This window comes from Panthera tigris, chromosome X (genome assembly GCF_018350195.1).
Source record: "Panthera tigris isolate Pti1 chromosome X, P.tigris_Pti1_mat1.1, whole genome shotgun sequence".
Classification (NCBI taxonomy): Eukaryota; Metazoa; Chordata; class Mammalia; order Carnivora; family Felidae; genus Panthera; species Panthera tigris.
The window spans coordinates 71,338,249-71,366,038 of NC_056677.1; the positions used below are offsets into that span (position 1 = coordinate 71,338,249).

A 27,790-nucleotide genomic window follows, 5' to 3' on the forward strand; every position below is an offset into this window, starting at 1 on the left:
AATAATCACACACAACACTCTGAGGGTGGTGGGCAGGGGGCAGAAAACTGGTCTGACTGCAGGCCCCGACCACCAACTAAAGCTTCTCAGGGGACAACACAAGATATCTACCCAGCATTTTGGTATTACTGGATCTCTGGCAAATGCCTGGTCTGACTCAACTCAAGCCCAAGGGGGCCCAAGACTGGCCAACTAACAACACAAGGACCAAACCAACACAATAGGCAAAGAGAGCCATCAGAGATGACTGGACTGAATGGAAAAGCAACTCAGCCACAACAGTATGGCACATGCAACACACATAGCAGATACTCCTGAAGTGTCAGGTTCTGTTAAACAGGGAACATTATACTGCAGAGCACTACAGGACCTCTTCTAGATAAGGCCACTACTTTCAAGAGAAGGAGTCATAGCTGACTTTCCTAACACACAGAAATAGACACAGAGAATTATACAAAATGAGGAGAGAGAGAACAGGACAAAATCCCAGCAAAGAAAGCTAAACAAAACAGAGATAATACGTTTGGTGAAGAATTTAACATAATGGTCATAAAGATATGGACTAGGCTTGAGAAAACACTGGAGGATCTCAGTGAAACCCTTAACAAAGGGATAGAAAACATAAAACAGAACCCATCAGAGATAAAGAACTCAATAACTAAAATTAAAAATGCACTAGAGGGAATAAATAGCAGACAAGAGAAACCAGAACAAGGGATCAGCTACCTGGAGAACAGAGTAATGGAAAGTATTTGAAGTGAACAGGAGAGACAAAAAAAATAATAATAATAATAAATGAAAATACATTTTGGAACTCAGTAATATCATCAAATATAATAACATTTACATTACAGGGATCTGAGAAGGAGAAGAGAGAAACAGGTGGCAGAAAATTTATTTGAAAAAAACAATAGCTGAAAACTTCCTGAATCTGGAGAAATGGAAATCCACATCAAGAAGGCATAAAGGTTCCCCAAGAAAATCAACTCAAGGAGGTCCACACCAAGACATACAGTAATTAAACTGGCAAAAAGTAGTGATAATTTTCAAAGCAACAAAATAAAACAGTTACACATAAGGGAAATTCCATAACACTATCTGATGATTTTCTTCAGCAGAAACGTGGCAAGCCTTAAAAGAGTGGCATGATACATTCAAGGTATTGAAAGAAAAAACCCACAGCCAAGAATGCTCTATCCAGCAAGGCTATCACTCATAATAGAAAGAGATAGTTTCCCAGACAAGTAAAAGTTAAAGGAATTTATGACTGCTAAACCAGTCCAAAAACAAATATTACAGGAGACTCTGAGTGGAAAAGACCAACCATAAGCAGGAGTAAGAAAATAGGAAGAAGAAAAGCAATAAAATTAAGTATCCCTAGAAAAATCAGTCAAGAAATGCACATACACAAAAAAAAAGGATGTAAAGTATGACATCATATACCTAAAACATTAGGGGGTAAAGGAGTAAAGACTGAGTTCAACCTTAAGCAATCATTAACTTAATACAGACTGCTATATGCGTAAGATGTTACATACAAACAGAATGGTAACCTCAAAACACCAGCAATAGATATGTAAAAATAAAAAGGAATCCAAGTATATTACTAAAGAAAGCCAACTAACCATGACAGAAGACAGTAAAGGAAGAATGGAACAGAGAGGAACTACAAAAACAACCATAAAATGAGTAAGAAAACAGCAATAAACACTTATCTATCAATAATTATATTGAATGTAAAAGGACCAAACACCCCAATCAAAAGCCACAGGTTGCCAAAATGGATTAAAAAAAAAAAAAATCCCATCTTTATGCTCCCTACAAGAGACTCATTTCAGATCAAGTGACACATTCAGATAGACAGTGAAGGGATAGAGATGCATTTATCATGCAAATAGATGTGGAAAAACAGCTGGGCTAGCAGTAGTTCTCTCAGACAAAATAGAACAAGAGACAAAAAAGGACACTATATATATAATCACAAAGGAAGCAATCCACCAAGAAAATATAAAAATTATATACAAATATTCATGCACCCAACATGATAGCACCCAAATATGTAAATCAGCTAACAACAAACATAAAGGAATTAATTAATTAATAGTAGGGGACTTTAACACTCCATTTACATCAATGGACAGATAATCCAAACAAAAAATCAAAAGGGAAAGAGTAGCTTTAAATAACACACTGTACCAGATGGATCTAACAGATATATTCAGAACAATCCTAAAACACCAGAATATATTCTTTGCAAGTTCACATGAAAGATTCTCTAGAACAGACCATGTATTTTCAACAAATTCGAAAACAAAAATCAATCATACCATGCATCTTTTCTGACTACAATATAATAATAGAAATCAGCCACAAGAAAAAAATCTTGGAATGGATAAAGATGTATTCTCTCTCTCTCTCTCTCTCTCTCTTTCTCTCTCTCACACACACACACACACACACACACACACACACACACACACAATGGAATATTACTCAGCAATCAAAAAGAATGAAATCTCACCATTTGCAACAACGTGAATGGAACGAGAGTATATTATGCTAAGTGAAATAAGTCAGAGAAAGACAAATATCATATAATTTCACTCATAAGTGGAAATGAAGAAACAAAACAGATGAACATAGATGAAAGGAAGCAAAAATAAGATAAAAACAGAAAGGGAGACAAACAATGAGACGCTTAAATACAGAAAACAAACTGAGGGTAGCTGGAGGGGTGCTGGGTCTGGGGATGGGCTAAATGGGCGATGGGCACTAAGGAGAGCACTTGTTGGGATGAGCACCAGCTATTATATGTAAGTAATGAATCACTAAATTCTACTCCTGAAATAATTATTGCACTGTATGTCAACTAACTTGGACTTAAATTAAAAATAAATAAATAAATAAATGGAAGCACAGGTGACCATAAAAAAATAAATACTAATGTCAAATTCTGTAGTTGCCATAATAAATTACAATAAACTCAGTGGCTAAAACAACATTAAAAAAAATCTGGAAAGAGCACAAATACATGGAGGTTAAATAACATACTACTTCACAATGAATGCATCAACCAAGAAACCAAAGAAGAAATAAAAAAAATAGAGACAAATGAAAACATAACAATCTAAACTCATTGGGAGGCAGCAAAAGTTGTTCTAGAGGGAAGTTTATAGCAGTACAAGCCTACCTCAGGAAGCAAGCAAAATCTCAAATAACAACCTAACTTTACACTTAAAGGAGCTGGAAAAAGAACAAACAAAACCCAAAACCAGAAGAAGGAAGGAAATAATAAACATCAGAGCAGAAATAAATAAAACATAAACTAAAAATACAATAGAACACATCAATGAAAGCAGGAGCTAGTCCTTTGCAAAGATCACAAAATTGATAAACATTTACCTAGATTCATCAGAAAAAGAAAAGACTAAAATAAACAAAATCAGAAATGAAAGAACAGAAATAAACAACACCAGAGAAATACTAAGAGAATTATAAGAGAATATTATGAAAAATTATATGCCAACACATTGGTCAACCTAGAAGAAGGATAAATATGTAGAAACATGTAATCTTCCAAAACTGAATCAGGAAGAAATAGAAAATTTGAACAGATTACCAGCAAAGAAATTGAATCAGTTATCAAAAAACTCCTATACCCAACAAAAGTCCAAGATTAGACGGCTTCACAGGCAAATTCTACCAAACATTTAAAGATTTAATACCTACTCTTCTCAAACTATCCCAAACATACAAGAAGGAAAGTTTCCAAATTCATTTTATGAGGCCAGCATTATCCTGAACAGATATCCAAAACCAGATAAAAACACCACAAAAAAAGGTAACTATAGGCTAATAACTCTGAGGAATATAGATGCCAATATCATCAAGAAAATATTACTAAAACAAATACAACAATACATTTAAAAAGTCATTCAGTTACCAGAGGGAGGGTGAGATGGGGGGATGGATGAAACAGGTGAAGGGGATTAAGAGTACACTTATCATGTGATGAGCACTGAGTAAGGTATAGAATTATTGAATCATTATATTGTATACCGGAAACCAATATAACACTATATGTTGAATACACTGGAATTAAAAAAATGGTACTTTTTTCACTTGATCTAGAAAAGGAGACTTAGTATGAATGTCAATATTTATTTATCACTGGACAAAGGAAGGAGAGAATTGGGTCTGCCAGAAATGAGCAATTTGATCAATAAAAATCTATGAGGTAAAGCAGGCTTCATTGCAGTCTAGATGAACTCTGAGTCAACATTCCTGACTCTTTTCCAAGTAATCTCTAGTCTGGCAGGATTTCTGATCCAAAGTAGAAAATAATTTACATAGAGAACAAGAGTAGTCGGTCACTGATATTTTTCTCATTTTAAATAAATTCACTGACAAATATATAAGTAAGTTTTGAAGAATAAAAACAAGTTTATAGGATCTGAACATTATTGGGATAAAATAAATTTGTTCAATTCATACATTATCATCTAAGCAAAATTAATAGATACAATTCCACAAATAATCCATTTTATATATAAAATAAAATTACTTTTACTAGAAATTACCATTGTTAACATTTTAGGTCCAAGTAGAAGATCACTTAATTGACTTCTTAACTGAAGATCCATTGAAGAAGATTACTGGCACTTCCTACTCCTTCTATACAGTATAACGTTGCCTGCCACAATGTGCTAGACAATGGGGGCTAGCAGACTTCTGACAACTCCTTTGTCTCCAAATGACTTCTGTCCTATGAATCATCAGTTTTGTTTGTACCTAATTCTTAATTATGTAATTATGTTATGTGAATTATGAGCAGAAAGAATGTTAATTCTATGAAAACTAGGTTGAACACTTTGAGACAACTTGATTAATAGTGCTACACATAAATTGACTAATTTGGTATTGAGCAAGATACCTATAAAAGATTAATAAAAGAGGGGCGCCTGGATGTCTCGGTTGGTTAAGCTCAGGTCATGATCTTGTGGTTCATGAGTTCGAGCCCCACATGAGGCTCTGTGCTATCAGCTCAGAGCCTGGAGCCTGCTTCAGATTCTGTGTCTCCCTCTCTGTCTGCCACTCCCCTACTCACACTCTCTCTTGGTCTCTCAAAAATAAATAAACATTAAAAAAATAAAAAATAAAAGTTTTAAAAGATAAATAAAGTAAAAATCTCAAAAGAAAAAAATAATTACAAAACAATCAACATGATACAACACATCAACAAGAGCAGTAATAAAAACCATACAATCATTTCAACAGATGAAAAATGTCAGAAAAAGCATCTGACAAAGTACAACTTACATTCACAATGAAAACCCTCATCAAAGTAGGTTTAGAAGGAACATACCTCAACATAATAAAGGCCTTATGTGAAAAGGCCCACAGCTGACATTATCCTCAGTGGGGAAAAAACTGAGAGCTTTCCCCCTAAGATCAGGAACAAGACAAGGATGTACACTCTCACCACATTTATTTAACATAGTACTGGAAGTCCTAGCCACAGCAATTAGACAACAAAAATAAATATAAGGCATCCAAATTGATAAGGAAGAAGTAAAACTTTCACTCTTTGCAAATGACATAATACTATAGTCCACCAAAAAACTACTAGAATAAATGAATTCAGTAAGATCACAAGATACAAAGATCCAATTGATATTGTACACTAATAATGAAAAAGCAGAAAGAGAAATTAAAAAACAATCCCATTTACACTTTCACCAAAAATAATAAAATACTGGGGCGCCTGGGTGGCTCGGTTGGTTGAGCATCCGACTTTGGCTCACGTCATGATCTTGCGGTCCGTGAGTTCCAGCCCCACAACGGGCTCTGTGCTGACAGCTCAGAGCCTGGAGCCTGCTTCAGATTCTGTGTCTCCCTCTCTCTCTGCCCCTCCCCCGCTCATGTTCTGTGTCTCTCTCTGTCAAAAATAAATAAACATTAAAATTTTTTTTTTTAATAATAAAATATCTAGTGATAAACTTAACCAAGGAGGTAAAAGACCTGTACTCTAAAAACCATAAAACATTGAGGAAAGAAATTGATGATGATGCAAACAAATGGGAAGATATTCCATGATCATGGACTAGAAGAACAAATAATCATTAAAATGTCCATACTACCCAAAGCAATCTATACATTTGATGCAATCCCTATCAAAATACCAACAGCTTCTTTCACAGAACTAGACCAAGCAATCCTAAAATTTATATGGAATCACAAAAGACTCTGAATAGCAAAAGCAATCTTCAAAAAGAACAAAACTGGTGGTATCACAATCCCAGTTTCAAGACACGCTGAAAGCTGTAGTGATCAAAATGGTATGGTACTGGCACAATAACAGACACATAGATCAATGGAAGAAAATAGAGCCCAGAAATAAACTCATGATTATATGGTTAATTATCTTCAACAAAGCAGGAAAGAATATTGAATGGGAAAAAGACAGTCTCTTCAACAAATGGTGTTGGGAAAACAGGATAGCTACATGCAAAAAATGAAACTGGGCCATTTTCTTACATTATACGCAAAAATAAATTCAAAATGGATTAAAGACATAAATGGGAGACCAGAAGCCATAAAAATCCTATGAAAGAGCTCAGGCAGTGATTTCTCTGACATCAGTTGTAGCAACATCTTTCTAGATATGTCTCCTCAGGCAAAGGAAACAAAAGCAAAAATAAACTATTAGGACTACATCAAAACAAAAAGCTTATGCACAGCAAAGGAAAAAAAATCAACAAAACTAAAAGGAATCTATGGACTGGCAGAAGATATTTGCAAATAACATATCTAATAAAGGGTTAGTATCCAAAATATAGAAAGAACTTATGCAATTCAACTCCAAAAAAACACAATTAACCCAATTAAAAAATGGTCAGAAAACATGAGCAGACATCTCTCCAAAGAGGACATTCAGATGACCAACAGACATATGAAAAGATGCTCAACATCATTCATCATCAGTGAATTGCAAATCAAAACTACAATGATTTATCACCTCACATCTGTCAGAATCACTAAAATCAAAAACACAAGAAACAAGTATGACAAGGATGTAGAGACAAAGGAACACTTGTGCACTGCTGGTTTGAACGGAAACAGTGCAACCACTGTGGAAAATAGTATGGAAGTTCCACAAAAAATTAAGAGAATTACCATATAATCAGGATTCCACTAGTGGATATTTGCCCAAATAATATGAAAACACCAATTCAAAAAGATATATGCACCCTTATGTTTACTGCAGCATTATTTACAATAGCTAAACTATGGAAGCAGCCCAAGTGACCATAGATATATAAATGGATAAAGAATACACACACACACACACACACACATGCAGAAGTATTAGCCACCAAAAAAAGAATGAAATCTTGCCATTTGCAACAACATGGATGGATCTAGAGAATATAATGCTATATGAAATCAGACAGAGAAAGAAAAATACCATATGTTTTCACTTATATGTGTAATTTAAGAAACAAAACAAATGAACAAAGAAAAGAGAGACAATTAAATATAAAGAATAAACACCAGAGGGGAGGTGGGTGAGGTGTTGGGTGAAATAGGTGAAGGGGATGAAGAATACAATTATCTTAATGAGAACTGAGTGATACAGAGATTGTTGAATCACTATACTGTACACCTGAAACTAGTAACACTGTTAGCTATATCAGAATTAAAATTTTTAAATTAAAAAAAAAATTTTAAATCAAGAAATAACAAGTGTTGGTAAAGATGAGAATAGGGAATCCTCATGCACTGTTGGGGGAAATGTGAATTGGTACAGCCTCTAGGGGGAACAGTATGGAGTTTCCTCAAAATATTAAAAACAGAACCACTATATGATCCAGTAATTCTACTTATGGGTATTTATCCAAAGAAAACACTAATTCAAAAATTTATATGCACCCCTATGTTCACTATAGCATTATTTACAATAGCCAAGATATGGAGGAAAAAACCTAAGTATAAACTGATAGATGAATGGATAAAGGATTATACATACATATATACACACACACACACACACACACACACACAGGAATACTACTCAGCCATGAAAAAAAAAAAAGAAATCTTGCCATTTGAGACAACATCGATAGAACCTTAGGGTATTATGCTAAGTGAAGTAAGTCAGAGAAAGACAAACACCATATGATTTCACTTAAATGTGGAATCTATAAAAGAAAAACAAAACAAAACCAATGTTATAGATACAGAGAACAGGGATGCAGGTTGGGGGGGTATATATAAGTTAAGGGGACAAAGAGGCACAAACTTCCAATTACAAAGTAAGTCATGAGGATGTAACGTACAGCATGGTGACTATACTGAATAATGCCATATTGCAAATTTGAAAGACTAAGAAAATAAATCTTAAAAATTCCTATCACAAAAAAATGCAATGTTTTAACTTTGGTCACAGATGGTGACTAGGCTTATTGTATTGATATTTTCCAACGTATGAAAGTGGTCCAATCATTATGTCATACACTGGAAACTAAGATAATGTTGTATGTGAAATATACTTCAAAAACAAAGAAAATATGAAACCCAAAATAAATAGAACATACAGGTTGTATACAGCCTCACGCTTATATATGGAAAAAAGCAAGTGTGAGATTTCCCAGTCTCTTGGATTAATTATTTATCATTTAAAAAACAAAATCACTCGTGAAAAAAATTATGCTACATTTGGTTAATTCTCAAAAAAAACATCACTACTTCGAAGAGTAAACTGTAAACCTTGTATTTTGTATATTTCACGTATTTTGGGTGAAACTAAAACAATTCCAATCATTTGTCTAACTTAAATAGTTTATACATAATATACACACATATGAACACACACGTGTGTATTTATTGTGATTTTGTATAGAGATATTTAGGAAGTATTAATGCTACCATTGATAAACTTACGAATCAACATGCAGAACCCTCTGGCCACTTCTTGAACATGCAGCTGCAGTGATGGATTCAGGCAAACCTATGAAAACACACACCTATATCACTTATAATGTAAAAATACATATATATATATCCACTTATAATATAGCTTATAACATATGCTATATATTATACAAATAGTTCAATGCATGCCATCACTGCATAAAAGGAGTTTAACAAAAGAGGCTCATCCTTATATTCAAAATGATAAAGTTTATACTATTATACCATTGGATATTTGCTAAATGTATACTGCTTATACTAAGAATTTTATTATGTGGAAGAGATTTTTTTTTTAAATCAAGTACTATACTGAAATTCTTTTTGTATGCAAATTTCCATAAATGAGCAATTGTCAAAATATTATTAATATAGCACTTTGTTATTAAAGGAGCTACGTTCCCACACTAGCTCCTCTCATTTTCTCAACCATACCAAGAAAGAAGCACCACTGGCATACACATTTTAGAAAGTAAATACTGAGGTGCAAATATGTTAACTTGTTTCCTAATGCTTTAACATTTTTTTCTATTGTTGAAGTTTGAAACCAAATCTAACTCCAAAGCCACAGTGCCTATGAGGGGGAATAGGATACATTTTTCAGTTTAAGTAATAGGTTAACTAGTTTAAAAGGAGGGCTTTTATTGAGACCTGAAACCATAAAACTCCTAGAGGAAAATACACGCAGTAATTTCTTTGACATTGGCATACCAGCATTTTTCTACATCTCCTAAATCAAGGGAAACAAAACAAAAAATAAACTACCAAAACTACATAAAAATAAAAAGCTCGTGCTCCGCAAAGGAAACTGTCAACAAAACTAAAGTAACCTACTGAATGGGAAATGTTTGCAAATGACATATCCAATAAAGGGTTAATATCCACAATATATAAAGAATTTATACAATTAAACACCTATATAAATAAATAATCCAGTTTAAAATGGACAAAGGGCCTGAATAGATATTTTTCCAAAGAATACATACAGATGGCCAAAAAACACATGAAAAGATGCTCAACATCACTGATCATCAGGGAAATGCAAATCAAAACCACAATGAGATATCATATACTTGCCAGAATGGCCAAATACAAAAAGACAAGTAGTGAGTTGTTGAGGATATGGAGATAAAAGAACCATTGTGAACTGTTGGTGGGGATGCAAACTGATGTGCCCAGTGCAAAACAGTATGGAGGTTCCTCAAAAAATTAAAATTAGAAATACCATATGATCCAGTAATTCCGGTATCAGGTATTTACCCAAAGAAAATGAAAACACTATTTCCAAAAGATATATGCACCACTATGTTTATTGCTGCATTGTTTACAATAACCAAGATATGGAAGCAATCCAAGTGCCCACAGACAGATGAATGGAAAAAGAATTTGTGTTGTTGTGTGTGTGCATGTGTGTGTGTGTGTGTGTGTGTGTGTGTGTGTAATGGAATGTTAGCCATAAAAAAGGATGAGATCATGCCATTTGCGACAACATAGATGAACCTAGAGGGTATTATACTAAATTAAATCCATGAGACAGAGAAAGAAATACAACATGATCTAATTTATATGCAGAATCTAAAAAACAAATGAATAAACAAACAAAAGCAGAATCAAACTTATAAATACAAAGAACAAAGTGATGGTTGCCAGAGGGGAGACGAGTGGTGGCACGGGCAAAATGTGTGAAAGGGAACAGAAGACACAGACTTCCAGTTATGAAATAAGTCACAGGAATAAAAGTACAGTGTAAAGAATATAATCAATGGTATTTTAATAGCAATGCATGATGACAGACGGTAGCTGCATTTGTGGTAAGCATGGCATAATGTATAGAGAAGTTGAATCGCTACATCGTACAAATGAAAATAATAAAACACTGCATGTCAACTGTTGTATAAATGAATGAATGATGAATAAGAAAATACTATTTTTTAATTTTTTAACGTTTATATTTATTTTTGAGAGAGAGACAGAATGTGAGCAGGGGAGGGGCAGACAGAGAGGGAGAAACAGAATTGGAAACAGCCTCCAGGCTCCCAGCTGTCAGTACAGAGCCCGATGCAGGGCTCAAACCCACGAACCATGAGATCATGACTTGAGCCAAAGTCGGACTCTCCACCGACTGAACCACCTAGGAACCCCCAGAAAATACTATTTTTAAAAAGAGACCATTTACAAGATACATTATCTCACTTTCTGGTTAATACAGCAGTTTGAAAACACCACTAGTGTTTTAGAATCAGAGTAAGCCACAATATAAAATTGGTTATCATGTAAGGAAATATATATTACTACTACAAGTACTAACAACAACAACAAAAAAAATCACAAATTACCAAAGAATGATTTCATCACAAAACAATTTCAGATGTTCACCTGGATAGGCTAGTTAATACCCTACATTGTACATTCAAGACTGTTCCCCAGAAAACACCCCAAATACCCAAAGTGATCTCGAAAAAGAAAACCAAAGCGGGATGCACCACAATCCCAGACTTCAAACTATACTACAAAGCTATAACCATCAAGACACTGGTCACAATGGTACTGGCACAAGAACAGACACTGAGGTCAATGGAACAGAATAGAGAACCCAGAAATGGACCCACAAACGTATGGCCAACTAATCTTTGACAAAGCAGGAAAGAATATCCAATGGAATAAAGACAGTCTTTTCAGCAAGTGGTGCTGGGAAAACTGGACAGCAACATGCAGAAGAATCAACCTGGACCACTTTCTTACACCATACACGAAAATAAACTCAAAATGGATGAAAGACCTCAATGTAAGGCAGGAAGCCATCAAAATCCTCGAGCAGAAAGCAGGCAAAAACGTCTCTGATCTTGCTGGCAGCAACTTCTTACTCAACACGTCTCCGGAGGCAAGGGAAACAAAAGCAAAAATGAGCTACTGGCACCTCATCAAAATAAAAAGCTTCTGCACAGCCAAGGAAACAATCGGCAAAATTAAAAGGCAAACGATGGAATGGGAGAAGATATTTGCAAATGACACATCAGATAAAGGGTTAGTATCCAAAATCTACAAAGAACTTATCAAACTCAATACCCAAAAATCAAATAATCCGGTGAAGACATGGGCAAAAGACATGAATTGACATTTCTCTGAAGAAGACATCCAGATGGCCAACCAACACATGAAAAAATGCTCAACATCACCTAATCATCAGGGAAATACAAATCATAACCACCATGAGATACCACCTTACACCTGTCAGAATGGCTAACATTAACAACTCAGGCAACAACAGATGTTGGTGAGGATGCAGAGAAAGAGGATCTCTTTTGCATTGTTGGTGGGAATTCAAGCTGGTGCAGCCACTCTGGAAAACAGTATGGATGTTCCTCAAAAAACTAAAAATAGAACTACCCTACAACCCAGCAATTGCACAACTAGGAATTTACCCACAGGATACAGGTGTGCTGTTTCGAAGCGACACATGCACCCCCGTTTATAACAGCACTATCAACAATAGCCAAAGTATGGAAAGCCTAAATGTCCTTCGATGGATGAATGAATAAAGAAGATGTGGTACATATATGCAATAGAGTATTACTCGGCAATCAAAAAGAATGAAATCTTGCCATTTGCAACTACGTGGATGGAACTAAAGGGTATTATGCTAAGTGAAATTAGTCAGAGAGGGACAAAAATCATATGACTTCACTCATATGAGGACTTTAAGAGACAAAACAGATGAACATAAGGGAAGGGAAATAAAAATAATACAAAAACAGGGAGGGGGACAAAACAGAAGAGACTCATAAATATGGAGAACAAACTGAGGATTACAGGAGGGGTTGTGGAAGGGGGGATGGACTACATGGGTAAGGGGCACTAAGGAATCTACTCTTGAAATCATTGTTGCACTATATGCTAACTAATTTGGTTATAAATTTAAAAAAATAAAAAAAATAAAAGCATTTAAATTAAAAAAAAAGACTGTTCCATAACTTTTTATCGTAAGATCTACCATTTCAGAAGCTATTAAGAGTCATTTATATCAGTCAGACAAAGCATGTTTTGAAAGTTTAATGGAATTCTGTAAATACTACCACTGACTCACTACAATGAAGCACATATTATTATTTTTTTTTTTTGGCAAGGGTTTAAACTACACACTAAGCACCAAGGATTTCAAGAAAAGAGAACAGTTATCCTTTTTATGTAAAAAGCAATATGCATATGGAAGCAATTGACACAATCTAGTTAAAAACCACATTAAACACAAGCTCCAGCTGCATTCACAGAAGAACTAAAGTTTTCCAGTGGTGACGACTGTGGGCATATAGTGTTTGGTTCAAAAACAAAGTTCTGACCAAAAGTACTAAAGGTAGCCATTAAATATAAATTACTGGAAATAAGCCCAACATAAACTTTCAACCTTAACTTTGGATAATAATTCAAAGAAAAAGATGGGGCGCCTGGGTGGCTCAATCAGTTAAGCGTCCGACTTTGGCCCAGGTCACAATCTCACAGTTAGTGGGTTTGAGCTCCACGTTGGGCTCTGTGCTGACAGCTCAGAGCCTGGAGCCTGCTTCGGATTCTGTGACTCCCACTCTTTCTGCCCCTCCCCTGCTCATGCTCTGTCTCTCTCTGTCTCTCAAAAAATAAATAAACATTAAAAAAAAAATTCAAAGAGAAAACATAGTAAAAATGTGTGGTATAGAAGGAACTAAGAAAAAGAAGTTTAATTAAGCACCCTTAGTTCTTCAGTTAAACCTGCGATTTTTCTGTCTTTTATCTTAAAACTATCTGAACTTTTTACACCTAACGAAATAACTTTTGTTACTAATGAAATGCAGTCACTATTGTGCTTTAAAAGTTGCTGCCAAGCATCTTAGTTAAAAAGGACAACAGGAAATATTCGGGAAGCAAAATCAGTATGTTAAAGCATGTAAAAAGACAGCATTAATAATATACAACCAAGCATTAGTATAGGGCTTTATGGTTCACAATATCTTTTCACATACATCACCTCACATATTCCTCATTATAGTCCTGGGAGGCAGGTATTATTATCCATGTGACAAAATGGGATGAGAAACATTAAATAACTTGCCAAAAATCAAGTAATTCGGTAATTTGATATCTCAAATTCCAAATACCATGGTAAATACACTCTCTTCAATTGGACATGAGTCTGAGAATGAGGATTCAAGAGAAGGACAGCAGCATAAAGAAATGGGCATGGTCTCAATCAGGCAGACCTATGCTTGAATCTTAACTTTGCTGCTTTGTTAGCTGTGTGACCTCAGACAAGTCACTTGCCATCTCTGAGCTTTTGTTTCTTCATCCATCAATGGGAATGCCACCATTTACCTCATAGGACCATTAAATTGTTAGTAGAGGGTACTTGTTCTATAAAAACGATCTACTTTTGTTATTCTTCAGTAAGGTATTTTAAGAGCAATAAATTTTCATCGAAGTACCACTCTGAGATCAAGTAAAATTACTCTCCTCTATTTGGCCCAAAGTAGCATAGGCAAAAAAGCATGTGGTTAATCCATGGCTGCAATCAACAGTCAGAAGTCACGCCTCTGGCAGACAAAGGAAAGCCAAGGACAGATTTCAATATTGAACATGATCTGAGTTCAAATTATACATAACCAAAAGAACTATCATTTATGTTTCCCGTTAATACTTCTATCCAGACATCTCCCACTAGTTTATGAAACTGATAGGCTGGCTCTACATTAAAGGCAAGGACCTATTATCTTCATGCTTCAAATGATTAAAATAAAAGACTAATACAGTTAGTAATATCTTCCTAGATTTCGTATTTTTTTCCCACCCATTCAATAAACAGAGTTCCTTGAACAGAGGAAGTATGTAGTAGGTTCTCTATATTTGTTAAAGGAAAGAAAAGGAGAAAGACAAAATGGGGAAAGGGAAAATAGAGGGATGAAGCAGACTTTGACAAGTGATGAGGAAAAAAGGTAAGATAAATACAATTCTGAGCCTAGAAGAGCTCAGTCTAAAGAATAAGAATTTAGGGGGGCCAGGTGGCTCAATTAGTTAAGCGTCTGACTTCAGCTCAAGTCATGATGTCAGTTAAGTATCTGACTTCGGCTCAAGTCATGATGTCATGGTTTGTGAGTTCAAGATCTGCATTGGGCTCTGCACTCAAAGTGCAGAGGCTGCTTGGAATTCCCTCTCCCCCTCTCTTTCTGCCCCTCCCCCCAAAAAATAAACATAAAAAAAAGTTCTGGATCTTAAAAAAAGAATAAGGACTTAAAGGGATTAAAATAATAAATATAATTAAAACTATTATAGGAACACAATGGAAAGATGCATTTCCTCTGTAGAAGAGGGTCACTGAAAGCTCCAAAGAGCAGGGGACACTAGCTATCTTTCAGGATCCGGAATCCCACTGAAGAGTAAACAAGGAAAAAGTGAAAGAAAAAAGGAAAGTAGGAGGGAGTATTCCTGGTAAAGGGTAAAGAAAGAGAGAACCAAAAGGTGATATTCAAAAAAGAGTGGTTGGAGCCAAACTGTGGAGTCTGAACTTGAAACCTGTAAGCAGCAGGGAATCTTGAAAGGATTTTAGTCAGAAGAACAGCATGGTCAAATTAGTAGTTCAGAAAAACAAAAAAACAAAAAAACAAACAACAACAACAACAAAAAACACCTCTGGTAATAGCATGAAGGATAAACGTGTATAAAATTGGAGCTTGGGGCACCTGGGTGGTTGAGTATCCTACTTCTGATTTCAGCTCAGGTCATGATCTCAAGGTTCATGGGATTGAGCCCTGCATCGGGATCTGAGCTAACAGCGGAAGCCTGCCTGGGATTCTCTCTCTCTCTCTGCCACACCCTCCTTCAAAATAAATAAATAAACATTTTTAAAATTTGGACTTTTAAGTTTCAGGTTTTCTTAATTATTGTTTAGGAAAAGTTAATACATTTAAACTTTTTGGTCTTATTGATACTTTAACAAAAAAAGTAAAATAACTGCTTGTTTTGTTTAAATTCATACTTATAAGTTCAATTTTAATAGCATTTAAAACCTTGGCCAATTTAAAAATAAAACCTTTTTTAACACTTGGCACCATAAAAAGTGAACTATTTTTTAATCATTACTCAAATTCACACAACATTCTGTGAGGCCTTTTTACAAAACCTATATAAGCTTATAATGAATTATATAGTCTCTCCCATAAGGAAAAGCCAGACATGAGTTAGAAACAGATAACCTAAATCAGGGTCAAATTACAAAGCATTACACTGCAAACACTGTAAAATATATAAGTACAAAGATACAAGCACAATGTTTTCAATTACAATATGGGGCTAATAATATATCTCATAGGAATTTAGGGAGGAATAGGTACAAAGTAATATAAAACATCTTAAACAGTGCCTTCTAGCATGTCACTGACATTCAGTAAATACTGGTTCTGTTCCCATCTCTTCCTACCCCTTCAATAAGATTAGTTATTTGAAGGGGGAGAAAAATAAGTTATTTACTATTTACTTAAGTTATCTTTATTTTGTTTTTCTTTTAATTTTTTTAATGTTTATTTATTTTTGAAGGAGAGAGAGAGACAGAGTGTGAGCAGGGGAGGGGAAGAGAGAGGGAGACACAGAATCGGAAGCAGGCTCCAGGCTCTGAGCCTGTCAGCACAGACCCCGATGCAGGGCCCGAACCCACAAACCGCGAGATCATGACCCGAGCCAAAGTCGAACGCTCAACCGACTGAGCCACCCAGGCGCCCCCTTAAGTTATCTTTAAAGATCCAACAACTTGGGGCACCTGGGTGGCTCAGCTGGTTAAGCGTCCAACTTTGGCTCAGGTCACGATCTCATGGTTTGTGAGTTTGAGCAGCACATAGGGGCACAGCTGTCAGCTGTGCTGCCAGCCCAGAGCCTGGAGCCTCCTGTGTCTCCCTCTATCTCTGACCCTCCCCTGCTTGCACTCTGTCTCTCTCTCTAAAAATAAACATTTTTTTTTTTAAATAATAAAATAAAGATCCAAAAACTTAAAAGTTTTTTAAAAAGAAGTCCCAATAGGTTTTTCCACATGCACATTATAGGCCTTTTCTATACATTCACAATAGAAGGTCATCATGTAGTATCATTTAAACATTTCACAATAAATGTGATTATTAAATTCATTTGTGAGGCCCTATCAAAAACTCTGCCGAAGTATCGTAGGAAAAATATATAATTCTGATTCAAGACCAACAACTTTTGCTTGCAAGTCATTTTTATCAAAAAACACAGGTAGTAAATATTAGGTATTAAATTAGCATTTCATAATAGTTCGTAATGGGAGAAACTACGATTTGTTACATCATGTCCTTTTCAGTTGAGATTTTGTATAAAGTTGACAACTAGAAAAAATATATTAGAAGCTTAGGGAATGTTATATGATCATATAACAAACATATATAGTCCCATATTTCTTCAATTTTGCAAAATCTGTCTAGATAAGATAGAGATGTATCATTCTCAACTGAAGTAGCTAGGCTAAAATAGAGACCAAAAAGATAAGAAATTAGTATTTTCAAGAATCTTATCTAAAATATTTTATGAGAATGAGACCATTATTCATTCATTTTTCAAAATCTCCTTTTAGTCCAAATCCTTAATGCTGAACTTTGCCATTTACAACTATAATATTAACGTTAGTTCTGTATGAGCTATTCTTAAAACTGTATTAGTATCTGGAATTGATTTTTCCTGACGCTAACCTTACATAAGATAAATATAAAATACTTACACCACTCCCAGCATACCGAACAATAAATAATAGAGTCCCCTGACAGAATGTTGATGACCCAGCAAAGCCCAAGTGCTTTCAGCCCAAATCATACAAAGCCATAAATCACTCTTTATTTTATATAACATTTCAAAATGGATCCCTGTTTTCCACCTTGAAAGTTATTTCATGTGTTATTTATTACTAGTAAGGACGAGAATGGAAAGAAAATTACATAGAACTAGAAAATTTACTGTGACTGCTTTTTATAAAGAATAACGTTTTTAGGAAAAAAAATAGTTCTACTGGCAAAGAAATATTTGTGGGTACAGAAGCTTTTAGAGAGCCACATTCTTTACTACTTAGCACTATGTACAGACCTTCTGCACCATTGTAAAAAGCATAAATAACATTAGGTACAGAACTCACCAGACTGAGCAATGCAAGAAGTACAGATAAAAATAGTTTTCTTAAATTGTCAATTATTGTAATTAACATTGATTCAGACAAAATACTGAATATATTAGTAAGTGTGCTAATGTAATATCTATGGATTTCCTTCTCATGGGAAAAATAGTTATTAATATCTATGTAACTTTTAGAACTTTACAAAAATATACCCATTAAAACATTAACTCACAAAATTTAAGTTAACTTTTTTAAATTCAATATAGTGTGAGCTTTGAGTATTAAATAACAAGAATACTGTTTTAATATTCAGAGTCCTGAACTAAACATCCAGAAAACTAGATTCATGTTTTCAGAATTATACTAAATATCTGGAAAGTCATTTAACCTCTTTGAAATTCAGCTTGCTTATAGATATCCTGATAGATAAAATGAAGGGCTTGAAATAAATGACCCATAGGTTCAAGGGTGAATATTAATGGTGGATCAACAACTTGGCCTGTGTTTATAGGTAAATGACTCAAACTTAAAAAATAAAAACAGAATTCTGGGAAGATGGTATTAGCAGCAATGTTTTTGAAAAACAGAATTCTGGGAAGATGGTATTTATTAGCAGCAAAGTTGTTGAATCTCCCCCAAGACTACCCTAAAAACAGACAGTGTAACAGTGTAACCAACATATAAAACCAAATACCAAGCGGGAACATCTATAGCAAAGACAGGTGAGAAAATATGATGAACTCCAAAATACAAGTGGGTCATTACAAATCATCAATAGCTATTAGATCCACATATTATCAGAGAGTGTCCATGAGAAAACAAAGGTAACAGAAATAAATCTGTGACAGTCCTGAAAGCCAAAGAACCCCTAAACTAGGCACTCACTGGAAACTTGGCAGGCCATTTGAGTACAACAGTGGAAATTGGGAGGAATTTTGCAGGCTCCAACCTATGCATGAGTACAAAAGAACCCCTGGGAGTGCTAGGGTAGTTGGGGGAGTGGGAGGTTGAGTTGGGCCTTAGAAACATAGGAAACCAATTAAGCAAACTCTCCCTCTAGATAAACCCCTGCACTGAGAAGTAACTATTGGAAATCTAATCCAAAATCATCAGAACAGGAAAAATAGGGAGAAAGGAAAGAGAAGCTCCATACAAAACTAGGGGAAGGTAACACAGCCAGCAGGATCTGAGGCTGTTTCTATTACTTTGGGAAACAAAGAAAAGAGAGATCTAGAACAGTGGTTTTAGAAAAGCTTTCCTGGTTCACACTCCCGAGTAAAAGAACATAAAGAAGTTTGACGTAAAAATGAGCAAAGCAAAAGGATCTTAGTTGAGAATCCTATTAATTGTAAATACACACACACACACACACACACACACACACACACACAGATTAAGGAGTAAAAAATAACCTATTCAATGTAAAATCCTATAATACAATGAGTAATCTTATTGAATGTAAAAAAATTACAGAATAAGGACTGAAATAATATCCGAGACAATGAAATAACAGCATGCCAGAAAGAGATGCTCACAAAATAAATGAAAACCACAAACCATGGTAATATAAGCTAAAACAATGAAAGAAATGTAAGAAAATGATAGATCTGGAGGTTTTGGTGAGGAAGATGGCGGCGTAGGAGGACGCTGGGCTCACCGCGTCCTGCTGATCACTTAGATTCCACCCACACCTGCCTAAATAACCCAGAAAACCGCCAGAAGACTAGCAGAACGGAGTCTCCGGAGCCAAGCGTAGACGAGAGGCCCACAGAAGAGGGTAGGAAGAGCAGAGAGGCAGTGCGCTACGCGGACTGGCGGGAGGGAGCCTGGGCGGTGGAGGGGCAGCCAGCACTGCAAGGCAGAGCCCCAGAGTCTGGCTTACAAAAGTGGAGGGGCTTGACTGCGTGAGTTCTGACAGCCAGCCGGGCTTCACCCATATGACGACTTTAAGAGACAAAACAGATGAACTTAAGGGAAGGGAAACAAAAATAATATAAAAACAGGGAGGGGGACAAAACATAAGAGACTCTTATGGAGAACATAGAGAAGGTTACTGCAGGGGTTGTGGAGTGGAGATGGGCTAAATGGGTAAGGGGTATTAAGGAATATACCCCTGAAATCATTGTTGCACTACATGCTAACTTGGATGTAAATTTAAAAAATAAATTAATTAAAAATAAATTTAAAAAATTTTTTAAAAAGAAATAAAAAACAAGAACGGAGCATTACAGCAAAGAAACAGAATGGTAAATGTCTTAGGAAAAACTGAAGAGGTAAACAAGGGCATGAAGGTACTGTAGTTATGGTTAAAAAGGAGAGGCCTTACATTTTAGATATATATTGAAAAATTTACAGAGAATATAATATCTTGAATTTACTTAAAAATAATTTAAGGCTGGATAGTGTAATGAGAAAATGGAAGGGAAAAATGGAATGGAATAGGGAACATTAAATCACTCATAAATTGATAAATGTTAGAACTGGGAGATTGGTACATGGGGGTTATTTTAGTCTACTTTTTCATGTTTGAAGTTTTCCATAATAAAAAGATTTAAAAATAAAATTTAGTACCAAGTTTTTGACAGCTAATGAAACCTGGGGCCTATCAAATAATCTCTTGGAAAGCTGCCATTTAGTATTCAGTTTTTACTAACATGGAGAAAAACAGATCAACTCAAATTCTCTTAATGATAAAAGTTTTACTAAGTAATGTAAATACTTGCTAAAACCTTACAGGAAATGAAATAAGCAGATTCCACCAGAATTAAATTTTACTTGATTTTCTTTATACTAATATTTCTGTTGTATCAATTTAAGTAACCAAAATGATCTTTTTCTAAAATTTATTTATTTATTGAGAGAGAGAGTGCATGGATGCAAGTGAGCAGGGGAGGGGCAGGGAGAGAGGGGGAGAGAGAGAATCCCAAGCAGGCTCCATGCTGTCAGCACAGAGCCCCACTCGGGACTCAATCCCAGAACCCATGAGCCAAAATTAAGAGTCAGACACTTAACCGACTGAGCCACCCCAGTGCTCCCCAGAATGATTTTTTCACAGCAAAGAATATCCCAGGTAAGCTCCCTTCAACCTTAATATTTAACTTGTGATGAAGAAAATAAACTTTCTGTATTCAGAACATATTTTATTGTATGCCAAGAAGAAAAATGAACTTAATTGCATTACTTGGTAAGCTATGAAACTAAATGATGTAAGAGACTGTGTACTCATTCCAAGAGTGCTATAATCATGAAACAAATAATCTTCTTCCCTTATTTAAAATCCTATCATGAAATCTAGTTTTTAAAAAGTAGAGAAAAACTATAAGCCTTATAAACTAAATTTGAAAGGACTTCTGAATTTGTTTGTTCAAGCCATATAACATTCTATAAAGTAAAACACTTCAAATTTCAAATGTACTCTCATTATGTATTGAAGAGAAAAACTAGCTACATATCATTTAGAAAACATTAAGAATAATTATTTTATCCTTATTAAAAGCTGAATAGTGATTGCATTGAGTTTACTAAAACAGTTGAAGGATAAAGTTTTATTTAATGAAAATTACCACTTTATTTCATTAAGAATTTAATTAGGGCTGCTCAAGAGAAGGAAGAGCAAACAGTCCATGGCCATATAGTCTGGAAACAGCCATCTGAGGAGCGCCTGGAACACACAGTAGGGAGGTTATTTGTTCATCTCAGAGTAAGTCCCTAAGAGGCAGCATTTACAGAGAGAATGGCAGGTGCCATTTCCCTCTGGGCCAGATGGACTTAACAGATACATTTAGAACATTCCATCCTAAAACAGCAGAATACATACTGATTTCAACTGCACATGGAACATTCTCCAAAACAGATCACATACTAGCCCATAAAACAAACCTCAACAAATCCAAGACCAAAGTCATACCATGCATCTTGTCTGACCTCAGACTATGACACTAAAAGACAACCACAAGAAAAAAATCTGGAAAGACTACAAATAAATGGACATTAAACAACATGCTACTAAATAATAAATGGGTCAACCAGAAAATCAAAAAAGAATTTAAAAAGTACATGGAAACAAATGAAAATGAAAACACAATGGTCCAAAACATTTACGATGCACCAAAAGTGGTTCTAAGAGGAAAGTTTACCATAATAAAGGCCTACCTCAAAAGCTAGAAAAATCTTAAATACACAACCTAACCTTACACCTAAAAGAGCTAGAAAAACAACAATCAAAACCTAAAATCAGCAGAGGTAGGGAAATAATAAAGATTAGAGCAGAAATAAATAATATAGAAACAAATAATATAGAAACAAAACAAAACAAACAACAACAAAAAACAGATCAAATGAAACCAGAGGATGGTTCTTTGAAAAATATCCTTAAAACTGATAAACCTCTAGCCAGACTTATCAAGAAAAAAAGAAAAAGGACTCAAATACACAAAATCACAAATGAGAGAGGAGAAATAACAACCAACACTACAGAAATACAAACAATTCTAAGAGAATATTAAAAAATTACATGCCAACAAACTGAGCAATCTGGAAGAAATGGGTGAATTCCTAGAAACATACAAATTCCAAAACTGAAACAAGATAAAATACAAAATTTGAACAGACTGATAGCCTCCAAAGAATGAGTCCATACTAAAAACCTCCTACCAAAAGTCCAGACCAGATGGCTTCACAGATACATTCTACCAAATATTTGAAGGAAAGTTAACACCTATTCCTCTCAAACCAGTCCAAAAAAATTGAAAAAAGAAAACTTTGAAATTCATTCTATGAGGCCAACATTACCCTGATACTAAAACCAGATAAAGACACAACAAAAAAAGCAAACTATAGGCCAATATCTCTGATAAACATAGATTTGCATCTAACAAAGTTATCACTAAACCAAACCCAACATAGAATAAACATCATTAATCATGATCAAGTGAGATTTATTCCTGGGTTGCAAGAGTGGTTCAATAACCACAAATCAATCAATGTGATGTATCACATCAATAAGAGGAAGGATAAAACCATATGATCATTTTTTTTAAGTTTATTTGAGAGAAAGCAAGCACACACACATGCAGAGAAGGGGCAGAGACAGAGGGAAAGACAAAGTTTCAAGGAAGCATCACACTGTAAGCATGGAGACTGACACAGGGCTCCATGCGGGGCTCAAACCCAGGAACTGTGAGATCATAACCTGAGCCAAAACCAAGAGCCTGACACTTAACTGACTGAGCCACTCAGGCACCCCCATAGGATAATTTCAATAGAGACAGAAGAAGCATCTGACACAGAACATCCATTCATGATAAAAAGCCTAAAGTAGGTCTAGAGGCAACATACCTCAACATAATAAAGGCCATATATATGAGAAGCTCACAGCTAACATCATCCTTAATGGGGAAAAACTGAGAGCTTTTTCCCAAAGGTCAGGAACAAGACCAGGATGTCCACTCTCACCCCTTGTATTCACCATAGAACTAAAATCCTAGCCATAGCAATCAGACAACAAAAAGAAATAAAAGCCATCAAAATGGGTAAGAAACAAGTAAAACCTTGACTACTTGCAGATGACATGATACTATATATACAAGGGTGGCTCAGTCAGTTGAGCTTCTGACTTCAGCTCAGGTCATGGTCTCGCACTTCGTGAGTTCGAGCCCCGCGTTGGACTCTGTGCTGACAGCTCAGAGCCTGGAGCCTGCTTCAGATTCTGTATCTATCTATCTCTCTCTCTCTCTCTCTCTCTCTCTCTCTCCCCCTCCCCTCCTCATGCTCTGCCTCTGTCTCTCAAAAATAAAAAAAATGTTAAAAAATTTTAAAAGATTAATAGATAAATAAAAACTCCACCAAAAACCTGCTAGAACTAATGAGAAAATTCAGTAAAGTCACACAATATAAAATTAATGTACAGAAATCTGTTGCATTTCTATAAACCAATAATCTAGAAAGAGAAATTAATAATTCCATTTCCAATTGCACCAAAATAAAAAAGACACCTAGAAATAAACTTAACCACAGAGGTGAAAGACCTGTACTCTGAAAACTATAAAACATTGATGAAAGAAATTCAATATGACACAGAAAAATGGAAAGACATTCCATGCTCATGGACTAAAAGAAATATCGTTAAAATGTCTATAATACCCAAAGCAAACTACATGTTTAATGCAATCCTTGCCAAAATACCACCAAAATTTTTCACAGAGCCAGAACAATCCTAAAATTTGTGTGAAACCACAGAAGACCCCGAATAACCAAAGCAACCTGGAAAAAGAAAAGCAAAGCTGAGTCATCAAATTCCAGGCTTCAAATTATATTACAAATTTATAGTAACCAAAACAGCATAGTACTAGCACAAAAATAGACACATAGATCAATGGAATAGAATAGAAAAACCATGGGGCACCTGGATGGCTCAGTCAGTTAAGTGTCCAACTTCAGCTCAGGTCATAATCTCGCAGTTCATGAGTTCAAGTCCCGCATTCAGCTCTGTGCTGACAGCTCAGAGTCTGGAGCCTGCTTCAGATTCTGTATCTCCCTCTCTCTCTGCCCTTCCCCCACCCTTGCTCTGTCTCTGTCTTTCTCTCAAAAATAACCATTAAAAAAAAAAATAGAAAACCCAGAAAGGAACCCATAACCCTATGGTTAACTAATATTTGACAAAGCAGGAAAGACTATCCAATGGGAAAAAGACAGCATCTTCAACACATGGTGTTGGGAAAACTGGACAGCAACATGCAAAATAATCAAACTGGACCACTTTCTTAAACTATACACAAAAGTAAATTCAGAATGGATCAAAGACCTAAATGTAAGACCTGAAACCACAAAAATCTGAGAGTAGAACACAGGTAGTAACCTCTTCGACACCAGCCATAGCAAGTTTTTTTCTGGATATGTCTCCTGAGGCATGGGAAACAAGCAAAAATAAGCTTTTGGAACTACATCAAAATAAAAAGCTTCTGCACAGTGAAGAAAAACAATCAACAAAACCAAAAGGCAACCTACAGAATGGGAGAAGATATTTGCAAATAATATATCTGATAAAGGGTTAGTATCCAAAATCTATAAAGAATTTATAAAACTCAACACCTGGAAAACAAATAATCTAATTAGAAAATGGCCGGAAGACATAAACAGTCATTTCTCTAAAGAAGATATCCAGATGGCCAACAGACACATGAAAAGCTGCTTACCGCCACTAATAAGTGGAAAATGCAAATCAAAACTACAATGTGGTATCATTTCACACTTGACAGAATGGCTAAAATCAACAACACAAGAAACAACAGGTGTTGGTGAGGATGTAGAGAAAGGGAAACCTTCCTGCACTGTTGGTGGGAATGCAAACTGATGCAGCCACTGTGGAATACAACATGGAGGTTCCTCAAGAAGTTAAAAATAGAACTAAAATGGGGCCACTGGGTGGCTCAATTAAGCGCCCAACTCTTTATTTTGGCTCAGGTCATAGATCTCACAGTTTATAGGATCGAGCCCCATGTCGGGCTCTGCGCTGGCACCATGGAGCCTTCTTGGGACTCTCTCTCCCTCTCTCTATGCCCCTCCACCCCACTCACTCGCTCTCGCTCTCTCTCAAATAAAAAATAAATAAATAAATAAACTTAAAAAAATACAACTACCCTATGATCCATCACTCTACTAGTATTTATCAAAAAAATACAAAAACACTAATTCAAAGGGATACATGTACCCCTCTGTTTATTGCAGTATTATTTACAATAGCCAAGATATGGAAGCGTCCCAAGTGTCCATCAACTGATAAATGGATAAAAAATATGTAGTATATATATACAATGGAATATTACTTAGTCATAAATAAGAATGAAACTTTGCCATTTGCAAGGATGTGGATAGAGCTAGGAAGTATAATGCAAGGCAGATAACTCAGTCAGAGAAAGAGAAATACCATATTATTTCACTCATTTGTGAAATTAAAAAACAAACAATACAAATGAGCAAAAGGAAATATAGAAAGAAACCAAGAAACAGACTCCTAACTATAGAGAACAAAGAGATGGTTACCAAAGGGGTGGTGGTTGAGGGATGGGTTAAATAGGTGATGGAGATTGAGGAATGCACTTGTAGTGATGAGCACTGGGTGATGTATGGAGTTGTTGAACCTGAAACTAATATAACCATGTATGTTAACTAACTGGAATTAAAATAAAAACTTAAAAAACTTTTAGTTTAAAAACAATAACAGTAACAAAATGCCTGAAAAGCAGCATGACAGCTACATTTCTTTTTCATTTTCTCTTACATTGCAAATATGATACAGCACTAAAGAAAATATTTTAATCATACATAACCTGACCTCCAACAATTTTTCATTTTTCCCTTACTTTTCATTCTTTGTCCACATGTATACATAGGGCTGAAATTGAAACACAGAGGGGTTAAGTAATTTGTCCAAAGTCGTATACCCAAAAACTGTCAAGTTAATATTGGAACCTAGCCATGCTGCCTCGAGTCTGTACTCTTTTTTTAAGTTTATTTATTTATTTTGAGAGACAGAGAGAGAAAGAGAGTGGGGGAGGGGCAGAAAGAGAAAGGGACAGAGAGAATCCCAAGCAGGTTCCATGCTGTCAGCACAGAGCCTGATGTGGGGCTCAGACTCACCAACTGTGAGATCATAACCTGAGCCGAAATCGAGATTCTGATGCTTAACCGACTGAGCCACCCAGCCACCCCTCAAGTCTGTACACGTTTTTTAAAACTTTTTTTAATGTTTATTTATTTTTGAGAGAGACCAAGTGCAAGTGGGGGAGGGGCAGAGTGAGAGAGAGACATAGAATCCAAAGCAGGCTCCAGGCTCTGAGCTGTCAGCAGAGCCCAACACGGGGCTCTAACTCATGAACCGTGAGATCATGACCTGAACTGAAGTCGGACGCTTAACCAACTGAGCCACCCAGGCATCCTGAGTCTATACCTTTAAGTAGTATATGACATCTAAATCTCTTTGCCGATCCCCACCAGGCAAGCTTACAATTAATTCAATTTCCTGAATGACTTGATTTTCAGAAATGAGTAGTCTAACCGGTAGACACCAATAATGCTAGAAAGGTGTGTTTCCTTTTATGAATTATTAAATTGGCATTCAGTGGCAGCTACTCAGTGTAGAAGAAATCAAAGAACTAAGAATCAAAGATAAAAACTTTTGCAAGGCCTAATGAAAACACTTATTTATATAAAACTTACTGATGGCAAAATAATTATGTGAATAGTTGGTATCAAATCAAATATTTGTACAGTGCTAAATTACCAATACACAGATTATTTTCAATACACAGTGAAAAACATACCCATACAAGTCAAAGAATCAGATTGTCATCATCCTAATCCAGGGTTAATCTTAGCAACACTCATGGTGGATCAACTAGATATGATGTGTGTTCCGGTATGATCCAACATAATATCCAATCACTAAGAATAAATTCTAGCCAAAAATGTTAACCTGAATCCATCAAGCCTTTAGGTGTAATTCTCAGTTTACAGGAAAAACATAGGCTAGAGAAATAAGGTAACTGATACCACAAGGAAGAAAGCAGCCAAATCCAAAAGGCAGAACATTCTGTACGATCACTGGCCCAGTCTCAACATTCCAGTCATCGTTAAAAATTTAAAAAAAGGAACAACAACAACAACTATGCTAGGATAAAACAGACTTACAGG

General features: G+C 35.5%; 1 protein-coding gene across 2 annotated transcripts in view; it reads right to left on the bottom strand.

Moving 5' to 3' along the window:
* The window catches only part of CHM (CHM Rab escort protein), a 227,591-nt gene that overhangs the window by 187,220 nt on the left and 12,581 nt on the right, over positions 1-27,790 (bottom strand). For both annotated transcript variants that reach the window (XM_007093297.3, XM_042974113.1), the window contains exon 2: positions 8,944-9,010. In XM_007093297.3, the coding sequence (XP_007093359.2) occupies positions 8,944-9,010 (67 nt within the window). The remainder of the gene's footprint in view (positions 1-8,943; positions 9,011-27,790) is intronic.